This window comes from Homalodisca vitripennis, chromosome 2, assembly GCF_021130785.1.
Source record: "Homalodisca vitripennis isolate AUS2020 chromosome 2, UT_GWSS_2.1, whole genome shotgun sequence".
NCBI classification, from domain to species: Eukaryota; Metazoa; Arthropoda; class Insecta; order Hemiptera; family Cicadellidae; genus Homalodisca; species Homalodisca vitripennis.
Genome location: NC_060208.1, coordinates 85,811,508 through 85,827,100, shown reverse-complemented (window position 1 = coordinate 85,827,100; position 15,593 = coordinate 85,811,508). Strand labels below are relative to the sequence as shown.

The 15,593-nt window shown below is 32.3% G+C and overlaps 1 protein-coding gene across 1 annotated transcript in view; it reads left to right on the top strand.

The window, feature by feature from the left end:
• The window catches only part of LOC124354304 (tuberin-like), a 59,176-nt gene extending 43,822 nt beyond the window's left edge, over positions 1-15,354 (top strand). The window contains 9 exon segments of the mRNA XM_046804651.1: positions 2,061-2,313; positions 3,501-3,619; positions 4,058-4,226; positions 13,465-13,577; positions 13,715-13,763; positions 14,786-14,796; positions 14,798-14,941; positions 14,943-14,984; positions 15,194-15,354. Coding sequence (XP_046660607.1) covers positions 2,061-2,313; positions 3,501-3,619; positions 4,058-4,226; positions 13,465-13,577; positions 13,715-13,763; positions 14,786-14,796; positions 14,798-14,941; positions 14,943-14,984; positions 15,194-15,340 — 1,047 coding nt within the window. The 3' untranslated portion in view covers positions 15,341-15,354.
• The last annotated feature ends 239 nt before the right edge of the window (positions 15,355-15,593 follow it).

The window sequence follows — 15,593 nt, the reverse complement described above, 5'->3', positions numbered from 1 at the left end:
TTCGGCAACATGGTTTTATGCCTTTCGCGTTCCATTAAGTACAAATCTGGTGAATTTTGTTAATGTTTACTTCTTCAGCTTTGGACTCAAGGCATTAAGTCGATGTTGTTTATACGGACATGTCAAAAGCGTTTGATAAGGTTGACCATTTTATTCTTTTTAAGAAAATGAACTACTATGGATTTTCAGCTGAAATAATAGAATTTTTTATCTCTTATTTTAAAAATAGACGGCAGTTTGTTTCCTTCCAGAGATACAAGTCCGATTCCTTCCTAGCCCCCTCTGGAGTTCCTCAAGGCAGTAATTTAGGTCCTCTTTGTTTTAATATATTTATTAATGATCTTACCTACATTCTAAGAAGTAATTTTCTATTGTATGCGGGTGACTTAACAATTTTTTCATTAGTGAAACTACCTTCTGATTGCGCAATTATACAAAACGACTTGGATTCACTTAATCAGTGGTGTAGCCGCACAAAATTGATGTTGAACGTATCTAAGTGTACGACTATGTCATTCTATAGAATGTTACATCCAGTTTTATTTTCATATAATATCGATGGCACAGTTTTAGAAAGAGTTGGAAGATTCAGAGATTTGGGAGTTATAATGACATCAGATTTACAGTTTAATGAGCATATTGTCAATATGGTCAGTAGCTTCCTTAGCACACTTGGATTTATAACTCAAACTTGCAGTTTGTTTCAATATCCACATACTTTTCTAACTCTTTACAAGTCATTAGTTAGATCAAAACTTGAGTTTGCAAGTATTGTCTGGTCCCCTCATTCAGCTTTGTATATTGAAATGATTGAAAGAGTTCATAAACGTTTTGTTAGAACTTTGTATTTTAATGTATTTGGATTCCATATTTATCCTACTTACACAGTCAGATATGTAAAGCTCTTAGAGTTTTTTAAAGTTCCATCGTTTGGATGTAAGGAGAAAGGTCGCAAGCCTTGTTTTTCTTAAGGGTGTCATGTCTGGGTCCGTGGATGACCCCGAGCTGCTGGCAGGTGTGCCGTAGCACGTGCAGAGACAAGGAGGCCGAGCAAGTAGGTTGCTCTACATGGAGTATGCTAGGATGGTGGGGCACGCTACTTCGCCAATGTTGGCGGCATTTAATTTGCTAAACAATGTTGCCGATAGTTTAGATATATCTTTAAAAACTATGGATTTTAAGAGAAAATGATTTAATATTATTTCGCAAACCTTATAAATGTAGTTGTTTTTTTATTTTTTAGTATATTTAGAATACAATATAATGGTATATTTAAATACATTGTTATTAGAAAATTAAGTACTATATTGTAATATATGTACATATTTTTTTATGATAAAAGTAATAAGTTTATGTTAATTTTACCATTATTATTTTTAGTTTGGCAAACTCTTTTACATAGATATTAAATTTCTTTTAAAAGTCGTTTTACAGGGGAGGTAAACCTTAGCATAGGGTTCCCTTATAATTGGGCTTCATGCCTGTAAGGGCTACCTTTTGCGGGAATTTAGAGATTTATTGTACATATTTTAGTAGTAATTATTGTTAGTTGTAAGTAATTATTGTATATTTATGAACTGTTTTAATCATGTATTATTTGTTTCATTTCATTTGAAAGAAAATGAGTTTGTATATTCCTGCAATAAAGAGAGTTTTCTATTCTATTCTATTCTATTTGGAACTAAGGGGAAATCTGATTTCTTAATTGCTAGTGTGTATTTTCCCCCTGGAACAATTGGAAATTAACTCTTAAAAGTACAAATACATGTGGGCATTATATAATTTAATTCAATTTTATGCCTTCTGTGTGCATAAAGCATGACTGATCATGTTAAAATTTGTGTCTGTACTTTAAAAAGTAACAACAATACAAGAGTTATAATATAGTTGTAATCTTTTGATCAGACTCATGAAAAGTTGACTCATTTTAAAGAATGAAATTTTACAAATTTTGTGGTGTAGTTGAAAGTGAACAAATTTGATGTGAAATTGGAATGAAAGATTGCCAATTTAATGTGTGATCAGAATTAAGTGAATCAGTTTGTTGTGTGATTGTACAGATATTGGAGTGCTTCATGCGACTACGGGTGGATGGCAACTACCGCCTAGGCTATCCAGTGTCCCAGTCTGGTCAGACTGGTCCTATACGCTACAGTCACTATCTGCTGGTAGAGCACTCTCCCCCACCTGCCACTCCCCCTGTCCCTCTCCCTGTCACCCCTGCTCCTCTTACCTATCCTGCACCTGAAGTCACCTATCTATCCCTCTCCCCTGCCTGCCTCGCCTACATTACCTGCCTCCGTCGAGAACTGGGTGAGTGCTTTTATTAAAGAAAAATGTAGTATTATAATTTATGTGAATTTGCTATTTCATGTCAAGTTTTGAATTAAGATTATCAGATTAATAATTGAAGTGCTAAAAAAAGTTTGTTCTGGATACAATTAATTAGCGTATACGTATTTAGACATTTTAAACAAGTTCTGATTTGCCAAACTTTCTTTATTTTGCCCATTTTTATTCCTAGGAAGAATAAATAATAACAAATAAGTTTTTAAAGCAACCAATATTGGCTTCTGTATTCTGTATGTAGACCTACCATATGATTATATCCAAAAGCTGCACCATCATACAACTAAACCGTGATAATAGATTATCACTCACTGGTTATTGATGTATTTTTGCACGAAATGCATTGAAATTTGCTGCCCAATGTTTATAAATAAATATATTTACACATTCCTACTTAATCGATGCACTTTCATGAATTGTTACACGATAAACTAAAATAAGAGATAATGAATATTTCTGTATGCTGTGATTATTGTGATACAGCATTCCGATATGATCATTTTAGTATCATATGCTTTAAGGATTAACATCAATAAAAAATTTACTTTTACAGTGAAATTTAATTTTTCACATTTTAGAAATAATTATTTAGTAGGATATTAAATCATAAGGTGTACAGTGGTAGAATTAAATACGCTGTTATATTTATATATCTTTATTAATTTGTAATATATTATTTAAAGTATCAAATGGTTTGAAGAAAGAATAGTGGTTGTTATAAGAATCTTGTATCCAGCCAAGTCCTGAATTTACTGCTTGTTTCTGATCTATTTGTTTTCAATCACAGTTTTTGTTTACAGTCACTAAGTGTGGCTCTTACTGATTTCTCCTTCAGCTTGAATTAAGTCTCAGGTAGTTGTCCTCTCAGCTCGCTGAGCGTTGGCTACTGGCTTGGTTGGGTTCAGAGTCTCCACTTGGTGATTGCGTAACATTGTCTATGTAATCAGCGCGTAAGATGGCAAATAATTTAATTTTCATTAATCAAATTCAAGTTTCTTCAGATTCAATTGTTGAATCTTGTGAATCAATTCTCAAATTCAAATCTTTTTTTACCATTCAGTGGATTTGAGATTTGACTTTACATACCACTACTATCTTTTTTAGAGGATTGAACTGAGATAGTTATTTCATTTTTGGCTGTTTGATTGTAGATTGGAGAGTGCTCCAGCCGATGATACAAGGAGTGGCACAAATAGTGCAGCACAAGGCCCTTATACTCTCCAAGCACAACAGTGACATTGACTACTTGACAAGTACACTTTGCGCTATGGTAATTGTCTCTCCTTTAAGAGGGCTGTCTGGAAACGTAACCTTTATATATAAAGAAAAAGCTACACAACAATGTTTTGTTCTAATATTCTTATTAGTACATTGCATAGTAGTGTTGCATTAGAATGATTTACCTCCAAAAATTACTTAGGATTAAAAAAAAAATATTAAATATCAAAAATTTACTAAACCCATAGTTGAATTCTAAATACTTCAAAAATACAAAATTGGATCTCTTAGTTAAATTTTGTGCTATTTATTACATTCTCAGACTCACTACAGAGTAACAAGTGACAATACAAATGTTTGAAATATTTAAGTTTGGCTTGAAAAAAAGCTTCACCTGTGCTTGAATTAAAAAGATTAGGTTTAAGTTATTTCTGTCCAATATAATATCTACTAATCTTAAAAATAAAAATTGACATCAATATTTTCTTAGGTTAGTGACAAGACTATGTGTGCACCTGACCTGTTACGCAACACACAAGGAAAACTGACACGTTCGGACATGCAGGGCTACATATTTCCTGTGTTGGCTACCCTGGCCTCGTATCACGCACGGATAGAATTTAGCCTGCAGCAGCGGCTCATAAAGTGCCTAGAATATGGTAAGTTTAAATTCCATATTCATCTCCAGTTTCAGTTTGAATTCAATTCAAGGTATTGAAAATAATTACTTAGTAAACATAGGTGAAGTCTATCCTGCAAGGTTATTGAAAAAGTCAATTTATGTTTGCCCTTCTTTACACATGGTAACAAACAAAAACGGATAAACACGTAACAAACAAATAAGTCAAGGAATAGTATATAAATTTCATAAAAAATATTTGTTATAATAACGCTTCCTGCCATCTGTTCACCATTTTAAAGTTATTGTAATAGTTAGTCGGACGGATTTGTATCACCCAATGATTATGAGTTACATTACTTTGTACAATCTTTTGTGGTGTGTTGTTGGTACTGTACATTTAGGAATATTTAATTTTTTCCTGATAAAATAACTAACTGAACTTCTGTACCTTAAACAAATTAAAAACAACTATGTTATTTTTTCCAATATTTTCTCAGTGTAATTTTAGTTGTATACTCATATAAGTTGATTAATGACATTCTAATGTACCATTTGGAGTCATGTTTTTGTATTAAGTACGAGGGTTATCCAGAAAGTAACTGCCATTTATGTATAGCTTGATAAGTAGTGGATGTAGCACCGTCATGTTGACATCGGTATGTACATGGTTCAGTACCCTTCTAACTGTGCAAGGCGGAACATTGTACATGCATGTGTTTTCTAGTTATAACTTTAATGAGTGCCATAATAGGTGCTGCTGTGAAGCGCGTTGTGTTAAAAGATTTCTTTGGATGAAAAATCACTCAGCAGCTAAGGTTCATTGTGAATTGTGTTTATTAATGAAACAAGAGTGAAGATGTATTCCATCAATGTGCAGGAGTTTCTTTATAAAGAACAAAAATTCCTGATAAAGAAAGGAATGGTAGGGCTTTTCTCATTAGTGTTGACCTATTGAAAAAAGTGAATGAAAAAGTTTGTAAGACTGTCTCTTCACATTATCGGACCTTTCCGATGATTTTTCTGAAACTTCTCAGTCTTTTACACGAGATAGGTTTTGTGTTCGTTGAGTATCATACTTACATGACATCAGATAAAGAAGAACTCTGTCATAGACTTTTTTTCTTGGTATGACTTTGAAGGGAAAGAATGTTTGGACAGAATTGTTATTGGCAGTGAGATTCGATTTGCCTATATGAATCCTGAGACAAAACAGCAGTCAATGCAATAGAGACATACCACTTCTCCAAGCAAGTCAAAAGAAAGCCAGTCAAATTTTTGACAGCAAGAAAAGTCCTGCCTACAGTTTTTTTGGAATGTAAAGGACATCTAATTTGTTGATTTTATAGAATGTAGTAAAGACATAATTTATAAAGCCTATGTGACACTTTGGAAGGACTAAGAAGAGCAATAAAAAATAAGCTTCATTGCATTCTGACATGTGTTGTGTTTGTGCATGACAACTGTCTCAGCTCAAAGAACAAATAAATTTTTAACCAAGTTCAAATTAAATTTTTTTTAGTCATCTCTGATACAGCCTATACTTAGCTCCTAGTGACTTTCACCTATTCCCGATTGTAGTGGTAGCTACTATCTCAGTGTATCACCAATGAGGATGAGCTTTAAAATCTACTCTTTACTTCGGCCTTCCATTGTTTCTTGGTTCTTCCACAGAGTTTCCTTCCTCTCTTCTGGTATGTGTCCTCCCCACGTTAAAATTCCACTCCTAACTTCAGCTATAACATTGTGTATATTTGAACAGTTCTCTGATTTATTTGTTGTGTTTTGCCATAACTACAAGACATATGGAATTGTTTTGATAAGCTGTAACCAACAATAATTCAAAAGAGGCAAGATTCAGAATTATATAAAAATAAATTACAGAGAGTTGAGTTGAGATTTTTTAAGACGCTTGTATAAGTTGGGTATCTTCTTCCAGTCTATATTTTTGAAAGTGGTATTGTACTGCACTGATAGTGAGTGGATTTTAGTTATGAAACAAGGGAAAGGAACATAGTACCATATACATAAACACAAAATATATGTAATATTTGCTCTTCTTCCAATACAAATTTATTTAAGAAAATCCATAGACTCCATGATGCAATGAAGCATTCACAGAACTAAAATAAATTTCTTCTTAAGGTTTATCTAAATAGTCAACTCAGTCACTCAGTCTATTTTACACTCAGTCTAGTTTTAATGAGTGTGTAATTGTGGAAGAGTGCAGTGCAAACAATACTACAAACCAACTAAATAGTTTGTATACAACTTCACCCTTAAACATAAGTAAGCAGGATATTTAGCCCTATCAAAAGTAGTAAACCTACAAAACGAAAAAATCAAAAGTCACCATTGACATATAAATCTGAGAACTTAACTTAAAAAATTTATTATTTTTAAATATTCAAGGCCTATTCAACAAAACATTAACCCTAGAAACTTTTTTAATGTCTAATTTGGACGTAATTGGTTTATCTGAGCATTGGCTTAAAGAAGTAGAAATTTTCTCAGCTTTGCCTGATGGTTATTTTTGTAAAAGTGCATATTGTAGAACTGAACATATTAGAGGAGGATCCTTAGTACTTACATGTACTATGTATGTTGTTTAAGAAACAAAATATTGCAGTTAGAAAGTATATGTAAAGAAAAAAATATAAACTTAATTTGTATATCAGAACACTGGCTGAAACAAAATCAAGTAGATCTATTTGTACCAGAGAATTTTACTCCAGCCAGCGTAAGTCTGTAGAAAAACTAGGAAAAATGGTGGAGTTGGTATTTATGTTAAAAATACAATACAATTTTCGGTTGTTGATGTATCTAAATTTAATTTTGAGTTAGATTTAGAAATATGTTGTATAAAATTAATACAAGAAAATATTTTGATTGTGAGCATTTATAGATCTCCAAATGGAGATATTAACAAATTTTTTAAACTGTTTTGAGCATGCTGTCAAAAGGTTACTAATTTAATAACCAGAGGGTACTCATAGCTGGGGATTTTAATATTGAAATGGGTAATAGTAATAATGGTAATTTGGATTTTTCTAAATTTAGTAACATTTCTCAGATCATTTAATCTTTTTATTACAAATAATCAACCTACACGTTTTAATTCCTGCATTGACAATATTATTGTTAATTTTAATAAAAAGCTATTTACTACTACACTTGGTGAACATTGTCTTGCAGACCATGTACCCCTTTTTTTTTTAAATGTTTTCCACAAAGCACTTACAGAACAATCAAAACATGTTGCAAGCTAGTAATGGTTTTATTAGAAGGCACAGTGATGAAAGTCTGGATCAGTTTATTTATTATTTAAAGAAAGAAAATTGGGACATGATAGATGATTTTAAACAAAATAAAATTGACATTAAAAACACTTTTTTAATAGTTTTTTTTTAAAAATTTGTTGACTTATGGCACTATTACTCACCCTTAGTAAAAAACTCAAATAAATCACGGTCTAATAACACTAAACTTGTCAAGTGGGTATACACCGGAAGTAGCCAAAACAAGAAATGAAATGCTTGCATTATTCACAATTTTATAAAAGTTTGAATTTAAGGGGGTCAGAGCAAACTCAGGGCAGCTTATAATGTATATATTCAACATAAAAAAAGGTATAGGAATGAATTAACACTAGCAAAAAAAAGTTGCAGTTGAGCAGTTATATTAGTAAAGCTCCTAACCAATGCAGGGCTGCTTGGAAGGTGATTAGTAATGAACACTCACCTACACACAGTCAAGATGTAAAATTTGGATCCTGAGGAATTCAACCAGTATTTGATAAACTCAATTAAAGAGCTTAGTGAAGGAATTCACCCCAGCCTCCATAGTCCTGATTACTTTATGGGAGAACGAATGATTGATCAAAATTCATTTGTTTGGCTAACAGTTACAGCCGAGGATGTTATAAAAGGCTGTGTCAAAATTCTCAAATTCAAAAGCTATGGACTATTATTGGTTGTCGAATTTCATTATTAAAAAGTAATATTGAATTTATAAGTGAACCCCTAGCGATAATTTTAAATAACTGCATGAATGAGGGTTTTTTTTCACCTTTACTAAAGGTGTCAAAAGTTACTCCAGTGTTTAAGAAAGGTGACAAAAATTGTGTACATAACTATCGTCCAATCTCAATTGTCCCTATATTTTTCTAAAATTTTTGAATCAATTATGTACAACAGCTGAATGGCTATTTTGAGTTTCATAATTTAATTTCAAATAGTCAATATGGCTTCCGCCAGGGGAAGATCTACAACTTCGCTGTATTAAAACATAATTGATCATACCCTAGAGGCTTTTGAAAAAAAAGGATTCCTCTTCATTAGTTTTATGTGACCTCAGTAAAGCATTTGACAGTGTCCTTGTTGATGTTCTTCTTGATAAGCTTGCATTTTACGGTGTTAGTGATTGTGCTTTAAGACTTATTAAGTCATATCTTTCCAATAGATTGCAATATGTATGTGTCAGGAATAAATGCTCTCAAACGAAAACCGTGGAAAACTGGTGTTCCACAGGGTTCTATTCTTGGGCCTTTTTTCTTTATTGTTTATATTAATGATCTTCCTAAAAACCTCAATACTCATTCAGTGATTTTACGCTGATGATACCACCTTACTTTCTAGTCATCATAATTTAGACTGTTTGGCACAAATTACCCAACAATCTGAGAAGAGGGCTTATGAATGGTTTGCAGCAAATAAGCTAGCATGCAATTTGGATAAAACACAGTGTATTACTTTAAGCCTCAAACAGGAAAATAAATTTGGTATCGGTCAAGCTCCTAGGAATTAATGTAGACTCAAAATTAAACTGGTCAACTCATATAGATACTGTCTGTAACAAAATCTCTAGAGTAAATTACTTACTTTGGAAACTCAAAAGTTTTGTTAGTTCAGAGTATTTAAGATTGGCATATTTTGGGCTTTTTCAGTCGCACATATTGTATGGTCTACTTGTATGGGGTCATTTCTTCACATGTCATTGACATTCTTGTGCTACAGAAAAAGGCTGTTCGTAATATTGGAGGAGCCAACCCACTTGAACACTGCAAACCTCTTTTTGTTACAATTTCAAATTCCCACAATAGTAAATCTTTATATTTTTCAAGTTTTATTGTATACAAAATCTAATTTGAATCTTTTTCATACAAGACAGGAGATCCATCAATACAACACTAGGGGAAGGAATAAGATTGATATATTGCCTCACAGACTAGCTAAACTAAAAGCTCGTTTAAATTAAATATTTATAAATTTTTTTTAATAAGCTGCCTGATTGATGCGAGACTTGTTTCCTTTAAAATATTTAAAAAAAAAGTTATATGATTGGCTAGTGAAAAATCCTTTTTACAGCATTGAGGAATTCATGAATTGCCATATTAATGTTAGGTTTTAGTTTATAACTAACTATAATTACTTTTATTTATTGCTACTTTACTTAAATTTCATGTGAACTTTTTTACAAAACACTTTTGTGTTAATGCAATTTTAGCTCTAACAATGTATGTAATTTTAAAATGACTTGTCCTATTTTCTGTAAACAGATCAATGGAATAAATGATTCTTATTCTTATTCTTATTCTTATTCTTACACATAAGTGTTTGAATGTAAGAATGTGTGATGTTGGTCAGTTTTGTTCTGAGTTGGATTTAGAGGCAGCAGCTGTTTTTGTGGATAATTTAAAATTGATTGTTTTAACTATATATCACTCTCCATCAGGCAACCCAAATACTTTTCTTGACTCTTTTGACAAATTGCTGCGGTTTTTGACAAAATGGTCAAATTATACATCTGTGATTGGAGGGGACTTTAATTATAACTTTGATGTAATTAAAGGTAGTTGATTCCCAAACCAATTCCTTAATCTCTTGTGACAGTATAACTTTTATCATTTGAGTACTAAAGCCTCTCTAAAAAATAACTGTCTTGACAATATTTTTGTAAATTGCCATAGAAATAATGTACTAAATTGTAGTATTTTTTATTTTCCATATTCTAACCATTGTGGTCTCACACTGAATTTGAATATCACTGATTTTACTTCACGAAACCAAACAAACATACCCAATAGTATGCACTTTCTTAAAGTTATTTTACCTAAACAAAAGAAGCTAAAATTAAATTCAATACAAATATCATAGAAAATAGTAGTAACAAATGCAGAGCGGCATGGAATATCATTAAAAGTAATAATAATGTTAGTACCGTAAGTTTAAAAAACTCAGTAATATCCACCCACACTTTTAATAATTACTTTTTGGATTCAGTGGAGACTATTAAGAACAAACTAGGCACTGCCCCTTCTAACTCAGAGCAGCTGCTTGCATCTGTTGAGAAACCTGTTCCAAATGTACATTTTACCTGGAATATAATAAAACCACTAGATGTAATTAATGCAACTAAGCGTTTAAAAAACTCTAATTGTAATGATGTTTATCAAATGTCCAATAATCTCCTAAAACAAATCATTGATAACATATCTTTGCCACTATCCTGCTGCTTTAATCTTTGCCTGTTAGAAGGAATCTTTCCTGATGAATTTAAAATTACAAGAATTAGTCCAATTTTTAAAAAGGGATCTAAAGATAAACCTGAAAGTTATAGACCCATTTAAGTTATTCCTGTAATATCAAAAATATTTGAGCTTTTGTTTTTTGATCAGCTAAGTGCCTATTTTGAGAAAAATAATCTTTTAAGTATTTCTCAATTTGGATTTAGAAAAGGTAAATCCACAGTAGATGCAATAGATAAGCTGGTGCAGGAAGTGCTACTAGCGTTTGAAAATAAGGTTTTTGCTCAGGCTACATTTTGTGACCTGAGCAAAGCCTTTGATTGTATAAGTCACTCGCAATTATTGAATACTATGGTGTTCAAAATTTGCAACTTGAATTTTTTAAATCTTATCTTTTTGAGTGGAAGCAGAAGGTTCTAGTGAATAGTGATCGGTCACAGGTAGTTACAATTAAATATGGTATCCCCCAGGGATCGGTTTTAGGTCGTCTTCTCTTTTTAATTAGTATAAGTGACCTTCTAGCTTTTTATTGACTGTAAATCAATCTTGTATGCAGATGATACCACTTTCCTTAATATTAATTCAAATATTGATGAGCTTAATATCTTGGCACAAAGTGCTTTGGATAAGGCATCGGGTTAACGGTTTTCTTTTAAATGAAGATAAAACTCAAAACATAATTTTTATTTTAAGAGGTGTTGGTATTGATAATAATATAGATAAATATTCAAATCAAGTAAAGTTTCTAGGAGTTCATTTTAATAAAAATTTAACATGGGGTTCTCATATTGATTACATTAGCTCAAAAGTATCTAGGGTTATTTTTCTAATTAAAAAACTTACTAATTGTATTGAAACAAATTATATTAGATCCGCTTATTTTTCTTATTTCCAATCAATTTTTAGATATGGTTTAATATTTTATGGAAACTGCAGCAGGATAGATGAAATATTAATTTTACAAAAAAAAAGTAATCAGTATCATTTAGTGGTTAGTTTAGGTGTTGGTTTTTTGGAACATTGTAAACCTTTATTTATAAACTTAAGAATTCAAACTATTTTCAACTTATACATATATGACTTAGTTTTGTATACTTTTCAATGTCCTAACAATATTAAGTATGCTGATCATAGCTATAATACTAGGAGTAAGGCAAGTAGACTTACTACAATCAATTTCTAAATAAAACTATTAATATTCACCAGGTTGTTTCATTAAAAATTTACAACAAGTTACATAATTTAATAAATATATACCCTAAAAAAGTGTTTTTTCAATAAATTTTATAATTGGCTTCTGAACAATCCTTTGCATTCTGTAGATGAATTTTTTGGTGTATCCCATATTAATTTATAATTATATTTAAAGCTAACAAACTAAGGATAATTGTTTATATTTCATGGATGTGTTTACATGTCTTATATTTTAGTATTTAAACATGTGTTTATTTATTGACTTGGCTATTGGCTGTAAAGTGACTTTGTCAATGAGTGCAAAAACTTAATATGACAATAAATATTATTATTATTATTATTATTCATTGATTCTTTGTCTAAAGTTTACCCTTGTCAATGAAAGGTTTAAGGTGGTAGGATTTACCAGATGTTTGCTATTGTTCAGTGATCTACTAACATTATGTATTCACTGAGGAAGAGGAGATTGTAGCTCTCGAAACATAGTGTTACTTACTTGTTGTGTCAATGGCAAATTTTGAAAAATGTTTCTTGATGTCAAGTGTTACTCTGTCTGAGTTTCTAATAAGCTTCTGACCAGGATTTTAAATTAAAAAAAAAAAGATTGATTGATTTTTGTTTTGTTTTGATGAAGACTATGTGAGAATGAAGGAAGAACAATCCTTCTTTTATTATAATTGTATATACACAATTTATTATTTAAGTACAGTTGAAAAATTTATTTTAAGCTAAAGCAGAACCATATTTGATTAACACTAGCTCTACAGAGATTCTTCCTTAACTTTGTTATAAATAAGTTTACTATAACAATGTAGTAATAATGTAACAAGAAATTATCTTAGCCATGTTGAATATATATATTTGTCCAGGTTTAGCCTCACGGTCAGTCCGTCAGTGTGTGTTGGCCCTCACCTCTTGTGTCCTAGAGATGAGAGACACAATGGTCAAACTGCTTCCAGAAGTACTCCTAAATCTCAGCCATGTTAAATATATATATTTGTCTAGGTTTAGCCTCACGGTCAGTCCGTCAGTGTGTGTTGGCCCTCACCTCTTGTGTCCTAGAGATGAGAGACGCAATGGTCCTCAAGACCTCATGCTTCCAGAAGTACTCCTAAATCTCAGCCATGTTAAATATATATTTGTCCAGGTTTAGCCTCACGGTCAGTCCGTCAGTGTGTGTTGGCCCTCACCTCTTGTGTCCTAGAGATGAGAGACACAATGGTCAAACTGCTTCCAGAAGTACTCCTAAATCTCAGCCATGTTAAATATATATATTTGTCTAGGTTTAGCCTCACGGTCAGTCGTCAGTGTGTGTTGGCCCTCACCTCTTGTGTCCTAGAGATGAGAGACGCAATGTCCTCAAGACCTCATGCTTCCAGAAGTACTCCTAAATCTCAGCCATGTTAAATATATATTTGTCCAGGTTTAGCCTCACGGTCAGTCTGTCAGTGTGTGTTGGCCCTCATCCTCTTGTGTCCTAGAGATGAGAGACGCAATGGTCAAACTGCTTCCAGAAGTACTCCTAAATCTCAGCCATGTTAAATATATATTTGTCCAGGTTTAGCCTCACGATCAGTCCGTCAGTGTGTGTTGGCCCTCACCTCTTGTGTCCTAGAGATGAGAGACGCAATGGTCAAACTGCTTCCAGAAGTACTCCTAAATCTCAGCCATGTTAAATATATATTTGTCCAGGTTTAGCCTCACGATCAGTCCGTCAGTGTGTGTGTTGGCCCTCACCTCTTGTGTCCTAGAGATGAGAGACGCAATGGTCAAACTGCTTCCAGAAGTACTCCTAAATCTCTCCAAAGATCTCAGCCACCGTCTCCACTTCCATTCCAATCCTAGAGTTTCTCTCCAGTAAGTACAAGAATTACATGAGGATCCTGAGGACTTTTATTTTTAATAGGCAACCATTACCACAACACTTGTCTGAATTATGATAATGTTTTTCCCAGTAGACAGTGGTAGACAGTGTTGATAATAATCTGATTTCTTACTGGCATTCACCACAAGATTGTTGGTTTATAACCAATTTAGAATATTTTAAATTAGAGAATTGTCAGGCTCTGTACTTATAGTTATATCAGAAAAGTGTGACATGCTTACATATCTGTGTTTGTAATAATAATTTACTCATATTCATTCAAGTATTTGCCTCTACATTTACTAATCATATTCGTTTGTGTTATCTTGATGTTTTGTTTAAACTACACTATTAGTATGTAATTTCTAAACTCTTGACAAATGAAATACAATTTATAAAATGTCAGTACTGGCGGCTTTTTTTAAACATATGATGCCATGTTTGTTTTGATTGAATAATCATATATTATACATGTGTTTTATTTAAAACTGTATGGCCTTTATTATGGTATAAAGAAAACAAATCTTAAAAATACTGTATACACTCAAATTAGGTTAAAACTTAACTTTTTATAAAAAAGTAAAACACTATTTTTATAAAAACTGAACTTTTTATATTTTTATACAGCAAATTTTGTTTGCAAATAATATGTATCATATTCTGCATTTAACTAGAAAAAAACAACAAAATTATGAAAATCTGTTGGTAGTTATTTTACAACAGCTCTTTTCCCAAAAGATTACAAATATGCAAAAAAAAAAAACTTGGCACTTTATGTATATGACTTGAGAAAATGCCAACCGCTCTCAAAGGGTTAGTAGCATTTTTTGCAACAATATCAACAGTAATTTACTGGTACTCTAGACTTATATTCATTGGAAAATAACTTACTTTCTAACTGTTATTATGAATGTATAAGAATTTCTCAACGGTTCTTCTTAAAACTAATTTTTAAGTGTATAAAGTAATTACTTAAAAACATTAAACTAACTATCATTCATGTGTTATATTTCAGCACTAACCCGGTTTGCCGAAGCTCTACGCCAACTTCGTCGGAGACCAATACATGGCAGTGTTTGCAATAGCACTACCATACACTAGTCCCTTTAAGTACAACCATTACACTGTTTCTCTGGCTCACCATGTCATCGCCGTCTGGTTCCTCAAGTGTCCGACTTTCCTTTCGCAAGGACTTTGTCAAGTTCATGATAATGGTAAGTATCATTGGGCTTATTGCCAAATAAATTTATGGTAACTATATATTACAGATTGAAATTTATTTAAGTAGGTTGGAAAAAAACTTCACTTTTCTTAAATAAGAGTATCAGCACATGAGTATTATACTTTTATACCACCATGTGCACTTTCTCAGAGTATGTTTTTTGCTGTGTCAGTGGAATGAAACACTTCTGTGTGCTTTCAGGGCTTGAAGGCCAATGTTTTGCTTCCCTTTGAGGACAAGCAATTGAGGCGTCCAATGAACTTGGTAAACGAAGATTCATCTAACCGGAAACGCAGTTCGAGTCTTACAGAGCAGGTTTGTACTATTACGAGAAGTGTGATACACTAATGGGTTAATTTCTGGTTGGTTTATATCTTCAAATTGAACTTACACTGGGTACAACAGCAAAATCCAAATATCACTTTAATCAGGAAAACCTTATGGATTTCTAGGAGTGATACAACACTAACTGTGAATGTTGAGATATTGGGATGTAAGGGGAGATTGATAGATGTAGTATACTGTGGGGGATGACTGTTGGAGTTAGTGGGGATCCCTAGGTGTTGGAAGGCAGTAACTACCCTAGACATAATGGTGGGGG